Source organism: Manacus vitellinus, unplaced genomic scaffold, assembly GCF_001715985.3.
Source record: "Manacus vitellinus isolate BGI_N305 unplaced genomic scaffold, ASM171598v3 scaffold_23_pilon, whole genome shotgun sequence".
NCBI lineage: Eukaryota > Metazoa > Chordata > Aves > Passeriformes > Pipridae > Manacus > Manacus vitellinus.
Window position 1 is genome coordinate 7990503 of NW_021939718.1, and position 14174 is coordinate 8004676.

The window sequence follows — 14174 nt, forward strand, 5'->3', positions numbered from 1 at the left end:
GTGAGTGCCCCATCCCCACGTCCCCCCCGGGGACGCCCCCTCGCCTTCCCCTGCCTCCCACGGGCAGCAGTGCCCAGGCTCAGCCTTGCTGGGGGCCTGAGCATCCAGCTGTGCTCCTCCAAGCTCTTTCTGGGGGGTGAGAACATGGACTGCTTGGGCTGGGACGTGGGGTGCCACCCCCCCGTAAGCCCAGCTCTCCTCTGCCCACAGCTTCGAGAAAGCAATCCTGAATTCCAGGAGAGTTCTCCAAGGGTAAGTGAAGGGGCTCTGTCCCTGTGCCAGTCCCAAAAGCCAGGCTGTCCCTGTCCCAGACCTAAAACGCAGGCTGTCCCCATTCCCCTCCTGGAGCCCCAGTCAGTCCATCGGTGTTTGCTCAGTGCCTGGATGTGGTTTTGTCCCAGGGTCCCTTTGGGGAGCTAGGACAGCCCTGGGCAGGTCTCACCCCTCTAGGAGGACCTGGGGGACACAGGGGACCATGGCAGAGGGGTGGCACACTACTGGTCCAGGACACCTGCTCTCATTGAATCCTTTTCTTTCCCTGCTCTTGCAGCACAAAGTTCCATCTGAGGAGGATCCGCTCCTTGCCGGTAAGTCCTGGAGGCTCTGCAGGGCTGAGCACAGGGAGGCCGGATCCTGCTCTATCCCTGGCCAAGTTGGGAGGACCAGGATGGAGCCGGAGGTGGGGGGGTTGTGCAGCACCTCTCAGCCCTCCCCTGTCCCACAGCCGTGTCTCCTGGAATCCAGCACGATCCTGAAGGACATCTCCCACTCCAGGGAGTTCAACATCCGCAGAGGCCGAGTGCAGAGGGGCTGGAGGGAGTCTGAGGATGAGGTGAGGGGGGCAGCGAGGCCTGGGCAGTGCAGGGCAGGGGCAGAGGGGCGCTAACGTTGTGCCCCCCGCACCGCAGGAGGGCTTTGTCCCCAAGAAGCTGCCGACACTGGATCAGCAGAGCTGGCTGGCCACCGGCCATGGGGCTGCCAGGAGGGACTCCCTGGCCACGAGACCCTGCTCCACATCCAGCCTGCTGGTGAGAGGGGCTGAAGGGCTCGGGAGGGACCTGGGGCTGGGGGATCCCGGGGCTGGAGATGGGAGCTGCTGCTCCAACCACCCCACCTGCCCTGGAGACCTGTGGATGTTGGAGATGAAGGGGTTGAGGGGGTCACAGGGACACTCGGTCTCCAAATTGGGCAGGCATGGGGCAGGCCCCAGTCCTGAGCTCCTCACGGAGTTCCTGTGCCTGTGGAGATGGATGGACCTTGGGCATGGGATCCATCCCTGCCTGGGGCTGGAAAGCAGCCAGAAGGACTTCTTCCCTTCACCATCTCCTCTTCTCTCCCCCGTCCCTCCCTCAGCTGCCGCCCTGGCAGAGTGATGCCACCATGCCCCAGGGGACTGAGAACGTGCTGACCACGAGGATGACAAGGAAGGAGGAGGCAGAGCTGGTAAGTGGGAGCCTTGGGGGTTGAACAGAGCCCCAGGCTGCACCCACAGGGTTCTCCAGGTGGGGGTCTCATCCCCTGCCCTCTTGGTGCTGGGGGCTTGCTGGACCCCCAGGCAACCACACGGGCTCTCTTCACAGCGTCCAGGGAAGTGCAGCAAGTGCCAGCAGCTCTTCTGCTCGCCCTTGGGGACCAGCAGGGCCATCAGGCCCATGCTGAAGCGGGGACACCCCTGTGATGGGGACACCCCTGTCAAGGCCAAGCAGCACAGGAGGGTGGCCAGCACCCCCCAAGAGGAGGTGTCGCTGGAGCCAGTGGGGAAGCCCTGTGGGGAGATCCCAGCCTGTCCCTGTGGATCCAGGACTGTGCCATGCCCCAGCTCTGCTGGAGCCCCTGTTCACATCAGGGGGGCTCTGCTTTGTATCCCTACAGGAAGAGGGGCTGCAGCATTCCAGGTCTGCCCAGCATGAAGAGATCAGGAGCCTGCCAGACAGCAACAATCAGGAGCTCATTGGGGACTTCTCCAAGGTAGGGCCACTAGGATGGGGCAGGTCTGGGGGTGCTGCCCACCTTAATCTGAAACAGGGACCACCTCAGAACCCTGCATGGGTGCAAGAGCCCAAACTGACCTGGCGGCCCTTGCCTGGGGACATGGGGCCTTGGGACTGTGACTTCCCAGCCTGCAGCCCGCAGAGTGGATGAAGAGCCCAATCCCTGCTCCTCTGGAGCCACCCCAGTGCCACAGGCACGTCTGCCCTGGGCAGACTGCCCCCTCCCCTGGGAACAGAGCTGGCAGCTGGGGGGGCTTCTGGGCTGGGGGAACAAGTCGCACCCTCTAGGAAGTGTCCCTGGGATGGATATGACTCCAGAGCCCATGGTCTCCTCCAGGCTCACCTCCTGCCAACGGTGAAGGGGAAGGACCCAAGCCTGAAGTACATCTCCCCTGACACGGTAAGGGGGCAGCAGCCTCTGCCCAGCCCTCCCGTGGGGCTGCTTGCCTGCTCCCTCACCACCCCCTGGGTGTTCCCCCTTGGTGACGGACTTCCCCTGCAGTTGGTGGCAGTACTGTCTGGGCAGTGGAGCAGCTTCATTGAGAGCAGCATCACCGTGGACTGTCGGTACCCCTATGAGTACGAGGGGGGCCACATCAAGGTCAGAATGGCTTCTGTGCCCCCTGGGGCTGGGAGGAAGGGGGTGTCTGAAATCCACCAAACCTCAGAGGTGCTGGGACCCCCACTTAAGGTCGAGCAGTCCCCCCAGAAGGTGCTGAGACTACCCCAACAGGGTTAAAGAGCCCCCCCAGGGGTCACTAGGATTCCCCAGAGGGGTTGAGTAGGCCCCTCAGCAGTGCCAAGCCCACTTGGAGGGGTGGATCCTCAATTGGAAGGAGGAGGGGGATGGTGGTGGCGGGGGGAGACTGGGGGTAGCATCCTTATGTCCCTGCAGATGAAATGGGAGGCAGAAGGGGAAAAAGGTGCCTCCTGTCCCTCCCCAGGGTGCTGTCAACCTGCCCCTGCAGCAAGATGTGGAGCAATTCCTGTTGGACCAGCCCATCCTGTCCCTGGACACCAGCAAGAGGGTGATCATCATCTTCCACTGCGAGTTCTCTGCTCACCGGGGGCCCAAAATGTGAGTGGGGCAACGAGGGGGGGAGGGGGAAGGCATTGGGCTCTGCCAGCCCCCCCAGGCACGCCCAGATCCCAGCACGCGATGATCCCATGGCCTTTCCCTGTATCCCAGGTGCCGGTTCCTCAGGGAAAAGGATCGTTCCTGTCACGAGTACCCCCAGCTCCACTACCCCGAGCTCTATGTCCTGAAGGGGGGGTACCGGGACTTCTTCCTGCAGTACCCGGTGAGTGCCCCCACTGTGTCCCTGTCAGCAGGGCGAGGCCTGGGGACATGAGAGGGGAACGCCCTGGAACCCCGTGTGCCCTGCCCAGCCCAGCGGGGAGGGAGAGCTCTGGCTCTGAGCATCCTCCGTGAGGGCAGGATCTCCAGGGCCGGGGGACCGGGGGCGCTGGGTTTGCCCCGGGCTGGGTGGGGGCCGGAGGCTGCGCTGCGGTCGGTGACAGGGCCGTGGCTTCCCAGACACACTGCGAACCCCAGGACTATCGGCCCATGGAGCACGGGGCCTTCCAGGAGGAGCTGCGCCAGTTCCGCTGCCAGAGCAGGCTCCGGGCGGGAGAGCGCAGCCGGCGGGAGTTCTGCAGCCGCCTCCTGCCCCGCTGAGCGCTCGGGGACCCGCAGCCCCTCCGTGGGCAATGGGGGAGCTGGGGGGGTGCGAGGGCTTCCCTTGGCCGGGCAATGTGCTTTGGGTTGGTCTGGTTTCCTAGGATTGGTTTAATGTAGAGGCTATTGTTAGGAGCGGTTTAATGTCTTAGTTATTATTAGGATTGGTTTAATTGGTTATTGTAAGGAGTGGTTTAATGTCTTAGTTATTGTTCGGATTGGGGGTTTGTGCCTTCTTTATTGTTAGGATTGGTTTATTGTATTGCTTATTGTTAGAATTTTGTTTGTGTCTTGTTTATTGTTAAGATTGTTTTTTCATGGTCTCTGATATCAAACTCCTAAGGTGGAAGGAAAGAAGGAAAAAACACAGGATGCTCAATTAGCTACATAGAATATTCCTGAAGTACTTTATTTTGTACAAAATCAATGCACAAAGACCTTCATAGCAGCAAATTACTTCCTTTATTGTAAATGTGGCAACGACTTTAACCACAATCCAGTAAAGGTGTTCCATGGTTCTCCATGTCCTTCAGAGATAAAAAGTCACCCCCAAGGAAATGAGTGGTACTGACAAGCAGCACAACTGGTTTCCAATATGGTTGCTTTTTTCTTACTGTGAAATTTGCTGGCACAAAATTCTTCATACTATGATTTCAGCCAAAACATAAGAGAAAATGTCACTGTCAGAATGGATAAACATCATAATAATAGAGATTTATTTTTATTTTGTTTCTCTTTGAAAAGACTTTTGCTATTGCTTCTAGCAGGACAGCTATAGCAAGCTATAGAAACTTTGCTCTTACTGGTACAGAGTGTATGAGAAGTTTCTTTTTCAAAATAATTGATTACATTTTCAGCTGAAGAAAATGCATTTCTTCCCATCAACAGCAGAGAAATGAAGATTTTATGGTTAGATCTTGCTGGATCAGCTAGATCTCACTCCTTTAGTAATATGGTTCCGGGCTGCAATCTTATTATTATGGGGTTTTTTTAGGGGAGCATTTATTAATGCAGCTTCCCTGAAAAACAAACAAAGAAATTATCAAAAACCTCTCAAACAAGAAACAAACCTTAAGCATCTAGCAACTAGATTCCTTTATATTAATAACAACAACAACATAGATTCAAATAAAACTCAACTACTTTTAGATTTAATTTCATAGACAGGAACTACAAAATGATCAGGCATCAAGCAATTTTCATATGCACAGGGAATAATACAAAAGCCATATTTCTTGATTTATATACCATGGTATATGTTTATATACCATGAAGAAACAAATGATTCTGCTTTCTGGATTAGAGCCTTGAATGGTTTAAATAATGGAGAGTGTAGCCATTGCTCTTTCTTGTGCCAGCCAGCTGCACTAAGCCCAGAAAAGGTTCTCCTTCACAAAAAGCAGTGTACGCATCTTTCCAGCCTGGAAAGTGCTTTCCCCAGAGCCAAGCAGTGGATTGTTAAACTTTTGATGCTACAATAACTCTGTCAAAGCCTTCAGGCTGATGTCGGTGATAAGATTTACAGTAGCCTTAATATTTATTGAAAGAAACTAATTGTAATTATAAACACCTAGGAAAATAATTTTATTTTTCTGTATGGTTTTTTTTTTGTTATTATTATATTTATGACTTTAAAAAAATAAGAGAGACACCACTGCCCTGGGGTTGCGTCATAGCTGGAGGCTGACATGTTCCACAGGAGAGATAAATCCACCTCTGATACCATAATGTGGAGCCTTCTCCTCTTCCTCCCACCTTGCATGGCCTTGCACCTCATCTGTCAGCTTTCTGATTATACCATGGAATGGAACTAGGGCTCAGGTTTGGAATTTATTTCCAGGATTCAGCCTATGGGTTTTGATTACTTTCATATGCAAGCATCCATTTTTAACTGCTGAGCAGCGTCCTAAAATGGATGTTTATAATAAAATTGAAAATCTTCAGCTCGTATAACTTAATTACAATGCATTAGTATGATGTAGAGGTACATTTCAGAGGTGATAATGGTTGTTTTCCATTAATGTGTCCTAATCATCAGCAAAGCCTCGCTCACAATGATCTTTAACCCTTTTAGAAGCAGTTGATGGTAATGTACAAGGCCAGGGGCACTTACAAGAAAACCTGCTGTTTGTTCACAATCTGAAAGCACTGCTTAAATATTAAGGGTTATTATACAATACAATTATATACAATATCTGATGATCTGTTAAAATATGGATTAAAAAGAAGATAATATCAAAGAGAATTAACTTTCAATAAAGTCAGTGTTACCACACCAGTTTGGCTGTCAAACAGTACATTTCCACTCTTCTAATTATGAAGGATTAGTTATTTAGTTGTTCATTTTTAGTATGGGTCTATATTCTTTGAGTCTACAGCAAAGTAACAACACACCAAGCCTGACTCTTTCTCCAGGAGTCTTTACAGCCTATACTAAAGCCTCATTAAGCTTTTGTCCTCTTCAGAGTGTCCAGCTGCATATTCTGCTGTAGTAAAAGGGTGATAATATCACTGAATACTTTGTATTACAGAAAAATATGTAACATCACAAGAAATAGGTAATAAAACTTAATTCAGCATTATGAAACTTAAAATTACAAATGTTTCTTCATTCTCAAGATGCACAGTAGAATTTCCCTGCCCTAGATATTCATAGACTTTGAACCTTTAACCACTGCAATTCATACTTGGCCATTTGCATTTCACTCCAGGGGCACGTTTGTGCTGTGAGCAGCACAGTGCAGAGACAGTGATTTTTTGCTTAGGTGACTTTGTGCACCCAGTGCAGAAGTGAATCCTGCAAACACAAATTCATGACATGAAAGTGTGCAGTGATGGAACCAAACAGCACCTCATCCTTGGACAGATATATCTAGTTCCAATTCCAGGCTGGAACCACTAAAAAGCTATTATGGCTAAAAACATAATGTCAGGCCACAAAATCAACTTAGCCCCACCCTCCCAAGTGTTCGAAGTATTCATTACAGAGGTTAAAAGGATGAATTTCTAATGCTGGTAGTACTCACTTTCTATTTTGAAATAATTTTCTTTTCCTTATCATTTCCCCCCAGCAAGTGTGACACACACTGTTTCTGACTCCATTAACCCTTTTAAAACCTCTAATAAAAATCATGAGGTCATTCTTTTTAACTTTTTGTCTATTGTGTCTCTCTATTTGTACCTCTTAACATTTTTTAAAGCCATCGCTGAGCTATGAAGCCAATTGTCTGGTCATTTTTCATTCAGCTGCCTGGCAAAATTATTTTTGCGTATTAGCTACCAAAACAGAAGTATTCTTTCCCAGCTCTCTGCTGTGTGAATTTACACAGACAGTCTTTACAGCATTGCTTTGGGAATTCTCTTACTCCAACATGCAAATGCACCAAGCCTGGCACAGGGGCCTTATTTCTGCCAGTTCAGCATATGCAGAACTGTACATCCACTTGTCCAAAGCCTTCTGGAGGCAGAAAGGGTGTGTGAGTGTCAGTAAGTGGGTCTGTGTCAAGTCTCCTGTTGGCTTGAGGTCCCAAGTGGAGGTAACACCACAGAATCATTGAGGTTGGCCAAAACCCTTAAGAGCTTGAGTCCAGCTGCACTTCCAGAGGCACACAAGTCATCGCACCATGTTAGGGCCTGGCCCAGGCTTTCAAGTCTTGTTCAGCCCTGCTTAGGGCCTGTGGGAGTAAGGGAAAATCTCTGGAACTGACCAGCACAGCTACAGCCCCTGCACCTGAACCACTGTGCCATTATCAGTTGCTCCTGTACACAAAAAGGCATCTTATTTAGTAAAGGAGGACAAGGCAGGCTAAGCAAGGCTATCACAGGAGCAGGAGGAAGAGGCAGAACAAGAGATATCCAGTTGATCCCTACCCTTGAGTGAGCTGCAGGAGAGATGGAAAGATTTCAGCCACCATCCAGGTAAGCACATTGTCACCTGGCTGCTCTGATGGTGGGATAATGTGACTAGCGGTTTGGAATCAGAGGATAATGAAGCCAAGCAGCTGGGGTCACTTTCTAGGGAAGCAGGCATCAACAAAGCGATTGGAAGAGAATGACTTGTGACATTGACTTGACTAATGACATCCTTGTGCTCTTTGCAGAGGAGGAGGTGAGAGTGCTGAAAACTCATCCAATATAATAAATAATCTGAAAGTGAGAAACATTATGTCTTGCTTAATGATGCATCCTTGTACTGTAGGAAAGCAGGAGAGAGTGAAAGTAGCTGTACAAGCTGTGGAAAATGCTTTTACTATTATTGTTGTGTTTATTGCAATTTTCTCAGCAAATTGTGACCCCATTTTATAATCTCTCCTAGTATTTTTTCCTCCAGTATTGAAATGGGACAGTTTGAGTGGGCTTGGTTTTCCCACTGAGTTTTAAAACCAGCACAAGGGGTAAATGCATCTGGGCTGGCACATGGTGGCGTGATATTGTTGCCTGGGTGGAGAACCTGTTTGTAAAGGTGGATCATGTTCATGTACACGAGAGTTGAGTCAATGAAGAATACCCGATTAATCAACAGGTGTCTCCAGCTGCTAACAGTGAAGTGGATTTGGATTGGCAACATAAGGATGAGTAATTTCTGTCTCAGTGGACCTGTGACAGCTTGGGCCATCAAGGAGGAGATGCAACATATCAATGGACTCATGATCGAGGGGTGGACTTAACCATGGACACTATCACACAGGTGTCTTGGGTTTACTAGCCCTCCCCTGGAACTGAAGATGCTTAGTTCCAGGTGGTGGATTTCCTCATGCTGAGCCAATGAGAAGCTGTAGTAACGCCTCTGCAAATTACATATTTAAGTAGCCAGAAGAGAAGGCTTGTGGTGCAGAAGAAATTAGAGCCACTAAGCTGGCAGAGGGGCCGCCCCCCCCCCCCCCCCGGCCCTGGCCCAGGAGCAGGTGTGGCACTGAGGCCGAGCCGGGCCCCTGGCTCAGAGGTGCAGCAGAGCTGAGAAGAAATTCCAGAGAGCGAGAGAGAAACTGCCCAGGAGTTCTCTGGCCAGCCTCGCCACTTCCCCCCACGGCAGGGAGAGGTGGTGGCAGCCTGGCCAGGCTCTGTGGTGCCTGGTGCAGCAGCAACGCACGACCCGAAGCCGAGCAGCCCAGAGCAGGCCCAGAGCAGCAGTAGCGCATGGCACGGAGCATGTCGGGAGCGGAGCAGAGCGGAACGAAGAAGAGAAGCACAGCTACCACCACCGCTTGGATTTGCAACAGAGAGAGAGAGAGAAGCCATACTGAGCAGGTTTATTCTGGGTGGAACTCTGGTGAAAATTATCAGGGTATAAAGAGACTGAGATGAACACCTGAGGAAGGCACTCGCTGAGAAAAACAACTGTTGCAAAGATGAGGACAGGAGCTGAGGCAGGTGCAGGAAGAAGCAGAAATGGCCAAGCACCTGCTTGGGATTGATACTATGCGACACTGTTACCAACAACTAATACAGAAAAGGACTGTTTTATTGTTACCAGGTTTTACCAAAGAACTTGTTCGGACAGTTTTATTCCAAGTTTTTCCAATTTCAATGTATTTTCCCCTCACAAATATCTCCATTTTTCCTACTGGTTCCCATCTGCTGCATTGCAGATACTTTCCCCGTTGGCTCCCGTTGATTCCATAGTCCCTCCTTCCTTCCCTGATTGGCTGTTTCCCCTGCCAGTCCCATGCTCCTCCCTCCTTTCCAGCATCTTCCATCCTGACCCTATATAAGTCCAACCCCTGCCTCAATAAAGTGTGGTAGCATTGTTATTGCTCCACCGTGTGGCAGTGTGTGTCCATCCTTTACTTTGCCTGAACCTACTGGCTGTTGCAATCCCCTTCCTACCCCAGACTGAGGCAAACCCCAGAACCTGCGACCCAGGGGAGGGATAGACCTGACGTGGAGGGGTCCTCCGAGAGCTTATTCCCCTGGGAGGGACCCCATGGAACAGGGAGAAGACTCAGAGCTTTAACTCCTTGTAATGCATGGTGAAGATCATGGTGTAGTGAGTTGTCCCCTTGCAGCCCGTGAAAGGACCTCGGGGGGTGCAGAGACCCCTTGCACCCCTATTGGAAGAGAGACTTTAGCTATTGCCCTGAGAGTTTCTCCTCTGGCATTGGCCAGGGGGCCAAGGGGTGGTAAAAGTGTGTTTAATACTGTATATTTCATGACTTTTTAGTTTCTATTCTGTTAGCAATAAATTTTAATATTATTCCTCACATTGAGTCTGTTTTGCCTGTTGTGGACCTCTCCCAACCTTTTAGCAATTTTGTGGGGGTTTGAAAAATTGGGCTAGAGTAAACCCATGACAGCAGGTTATCCATGAATGTGAAACATGCACTGCAGATAGGCAAGTCAAGTGTTTAAAAACTCTCTGCTATGGAGAACTATGGTTGAAATATAAATATGGGGTGCCCTGGCAGACTGACTATCTCACACTCCCACAAACCCACCAAAGCAAGTGCTGTATGCTTGAAATAGCAGAAGCAATCACTGGATGGTTGGAAACACAATGTCCTGGGCCTTGAAACATGATATTTCTGAAAGAATTGAGTCAGACAACAGGACTCATTTCCAAAACAATCTTATAGGCGCTTGGGCCAAAGAAAGTGGCTGGAGTGGGTATTGATGCCAAGAAAAAGAGGCGGCGGTAAAACTCAATAGCCACAGGTGCTATTAGGCCGGTATTTGTTTATTTCAGTGCCAGATTTGTGGGGGATAGCTCTGCCTAACACACACTTGCTCCCCCTTCCCAACTCCATTGACTAGCAAGGACAGTCAGCTAATAAAATCAGTGCTTCATTATGACCCTATTTTAAGCAGGCTGCTGATTGAGTAATTTTGACCTGAATTTAGCATGACAGGAAATGGATGTTCCATGAAACTCATTGTGTGCTTATTTAAGCTGTTTTACAGAGAAAACAAGAAGTGATTTTTTTGCAGGCTCTCACCAACAGGAATTTCTATGCAGGATGCTGTGCTGACAAGCAAATTTTATGTGTGGTACCCTTCCCCAAGCACAGCCAGCAGGACATGGTTACAAATGCAATCTGCAAAGGTCAGAGCTCCCCTCACAGACCTCAGCTAGGAGAGGTGTTGCTGCTGTCCAGCATCATCCTCAGCTCTGCAGTATCCTTCAAAAATAATTCCATTCAACTCAAGTGAGCATACATTAATTAATATTTATTCCTCTGGGGCACTACAGGCCTGCTCTTTCCCCTATGTATGAGCAGGAAACCAAACCAGCCATGCTCATTTCACTGCGCATCCCAGAAAATTGAGTTTGCTGGGACTGCTGGATCTCACCAGCAGCTCAGAGCTCATTAGAGAGTCTAAACTAATGTCCCGGCACTGTAGACTTGCTTCCCACAGCATGCATGGATGCACGGCACTTCCTGGGCTTGGAAGCTCTCCCAGCAATGGTGCTCCCACTGTCCTGACTGGAGACTCAGTGCAAGTCTCAAAGGAAATGGAAACATTATTTTTTTCTCCTCTCGTTTCTCCTATAAGAGTGCACTGCTCCTTCGTATATCTGATGTAGGCCTCTAACAGAGGCTTTTGGCACAAAGGTCATCTGCTGCCTTTGTGTTTCAGTTACAGTAAGTGTAGGAAAGGGACAGGACACCCATGTCATGGTCCCCAGACTCTTGTGGGTTATGGCTTATCATGCCCAGACATACTATGTATTTTTTTCTTGCTGCCAATCTTCTGCTGCTGTGCAGCTAGAATTCCCTGCAAGATCTGAGAAGGGGTCAGATCCATTATCCATTGCCGGTCTCCTAAGGGGACACACAAGCATATGCAACACTACCTTCACAGAGGTGCAGAAATGTGGCTTTCAACCCTTTTATAATTCTCTTTTTGTCCTTAAGGTTCATATACCTTGGATTCCCCTTTTTACCTCACCTCAATCACTGCATTCCTAATTTCTTCTTTTCTTTGAACATGTGGGAGATCTTCATGCCACATGTAAGACTCAGTTTGTGCTTCTGCTGACACTTTCCTTCCCCACTATCTGCCTTAAGCCCCTTCTCTCCCCCACACTCTCACCCAAGCATTGGCTGGTTGTGCCTCCCTCTGATTTTCTGCTGTCCTGTTATTTTCCAAGATCAATCCCCCAGCCCCCATACATCATACACCACTTATGATCCCCACCCAGACCTTCCCTCCATGACTCTCTACAGCTCTTCTGTCTCAGATACTGAGGTGTCACACAGCCATGGCTGCTCCTGAAATCTGAGACAAAGTTCCTCTTTCCACCTTTCTCTCTCTGTCATTTGTCAAGCTAGATACAAAATTTGTCTCTCTCACAGATTTGGGGGGCAGAGCAATGGAAGCTGTCTCCATTCTGCAGCTCTGACTTGCCTCAATAACCTCAGTTAAGGTAGGCAGATGGGCAATGGCTTCAAATCTCTGCCCTACCTTTTACAGGATCAGTTGATGACCATGTAGTTATGCTGCTATTTTAAGCTTTAATCTCCTTGCTTTCTAGCTAACTGCAGGCAGCTGAGAAAGTGGATATGTTGCTACCTCCTTGCACATCCACACTGCAGTTCTTCTCTCTGTGTAGTAAACCAGGAGTCCTACTTCAGTACAAAATGTCATGGTGGAATTTCAGTTGCACTTGGCTCTGACCCCCTTAAAAAGCAGAGAGGAGGACAGAAATTCACTTTCAAGTACTTTTAACCCTCTTCACCCTAAAATTATTTGAACAAGGATTTGATACCTTATGTGTGGTGGGTTTGAATTCCATTCTTCAAGTAGCATTAAGGTGAAAGTGCTAGATGCAGGGTCCCTTGTTGGCACTGCACTCTCCACAAGGCAACAAAACCATAAATACAAGCAGCAATATGCCTACATTTCATTCAGAGACAGAACCTAGACCCAGACCTAAACAACTCTGAAACTTTGCTTTAGAGTGTGCATTTGCCTTGGGGTCAGTTATAATTTAAATAATTTATTTGAAGTGCTCACTTTGGGAAGACAGGAGGGAGTTACACACTCCACACTGCCCCCATGATCCTGGGCACACAGGCCAACATACATGGAAGCTCTTCTAATTCCAGGTGGTCTCATGATGTCCTTTTCCATATGGAACCTCAGCATCTCCTGGGAGATGAGGTCTGTGGAGCACAGGGCCAGACACGTGCCTGCAAAAGCAGGGACTAAAAGGGAGCCTGTGGCACAGGTGGGGACAGGGAGCACAGCAACAAGTGCTGCTGACACCCAGGCCTGGGGGAGCTTGTAGAGATCTGGCAGAAGTCCTGGGATAACGTGGGTCATGGCAAATTCACATCTTCCATCTCTCTGCCTTGTCTTTGCTCTTCAAATCTTTCACAAAGTTCTTCAAATGTGCCCAAAAAACTTCTGTTTGAAGCTGAGCAAAACTGCAGGTGTTTCAAAAGAGCACATGCCCCCAGGAAGATCCGGTAAAACCACTATTAAATATAAATGCTCGTCCGTGAATAGCAAGTGACTCATTTGGCCGGCAAATGGCAGGTTTTTCCAGCCAGGCACACGTGAATTCTCCTCCGACCAGGCAGACTGATGGAGAGACAGTGCCATCAGCTGGGCACTTGCAGCCACCTGCTCGGAGCTGTCTGACCAGAAGGGGGGGGGGGGGGGAGGGAGGGCTCCAAATAATCACATCTTTTGTGGTCGAAAAGCTCTTTGTGGCAGACAACAGTACGCTCCGAGCATGGGTCTGCCTCAGGTGAGGAGGGGAAACCAGTCTGCAGCACAAAATCGAGATTAGGAGGTCTTGAGCCCACTAAGAGGATAGCAGCTAATCCTGGCTCTGAAGCAGCTTTAGGGACCTTGTATCCTGCATGGTGCACCCCGCCATCCACTAGCACTCACTACCTGGAGTGTGTGCTGTATTTGACTGAGATAGAGTTAATTTTCTTCAGAGTAGTCAGGGCTGTTCTCGATCTGTGCTGGAAAAAGTGCTGATAATACAGGAATGTGTGTTTTTTTATTTCTGAAGAGGGTTGCACAGCATCAAGACCTTTTCTGCTTTTCTCACCAACCCATCGGCGAGGGGGCTGGGGGTGCACAAGGAGTTGGGAGGGGACCTAGCCAGGACACCTGCTCCCAACTGACCAAAGAGATAGTCCAGACCATATGGTGTCAGGCTTAGTATATAGAGCTGGGCAGAGAAAGAGGAAAGGAGTGTGTTTGGAGCAATGGCATTTGTCTTCCCAACACCTGCCTGCCCATGGGAAGCAGTGAATAAACTCCTTGTTGTGCTTTGCCTGTGTGCATGACTTTTGCTTTACCTGTGAAACTGTTCTTACCTTAACCCATTTATTTTCTCACTTTTACCATTTTAATTCTCTCCTCCATCCCTCTGGTGGGGCAGTGAGGAAGCAGCCGTGTGGTGCTCCTTTCTGGACAGGGTTAAACCACAGCAGTATGGCACCAGCAGTGCCCCTGCCACAGAGGCAAAAGCCTTTGCCCACAGTTTGCTTTGGGAACCTCTTATAAAGGAGAGGGAGGTGGCAAGTTAGAGAAGTGGTATTCCA

The 14174-nt window shown here is 49.4% G+C and overlaps 1 protein-coding gene across 1 annotated transcript; it reads left to right on the top strand.

The window, feature by feature from the left end:
• The first annotated feature begins 144 nt into the window (after positions 1-144).
• LOC103757556 (M-phase inducer phosphatase 2) lies at positions 145-4468 on the top strand. The gene is made up of 12 exons (XM_018072798.2): positions 145-252; positions 537-587; positions 725-832; positions 909-1028; positions 1354-1443; positions 1581-1754; positions 1873-1968; positions 2329-2391; positions 2494-2592; positions 2936-3069; positions 3181-3292; positions 3529-4468. The coding sequence occupies exons 1-12, from the start codon at positions 145-147 to the stop codon at positions 3667-3669; spliced, it is 1296 nt and encodes a 431-aa protein (XP_017928287.2). The 3' UTR covers positions 3670-4468.
• Positions 4469-14174: the final 9706 nt, after the last annotated feature.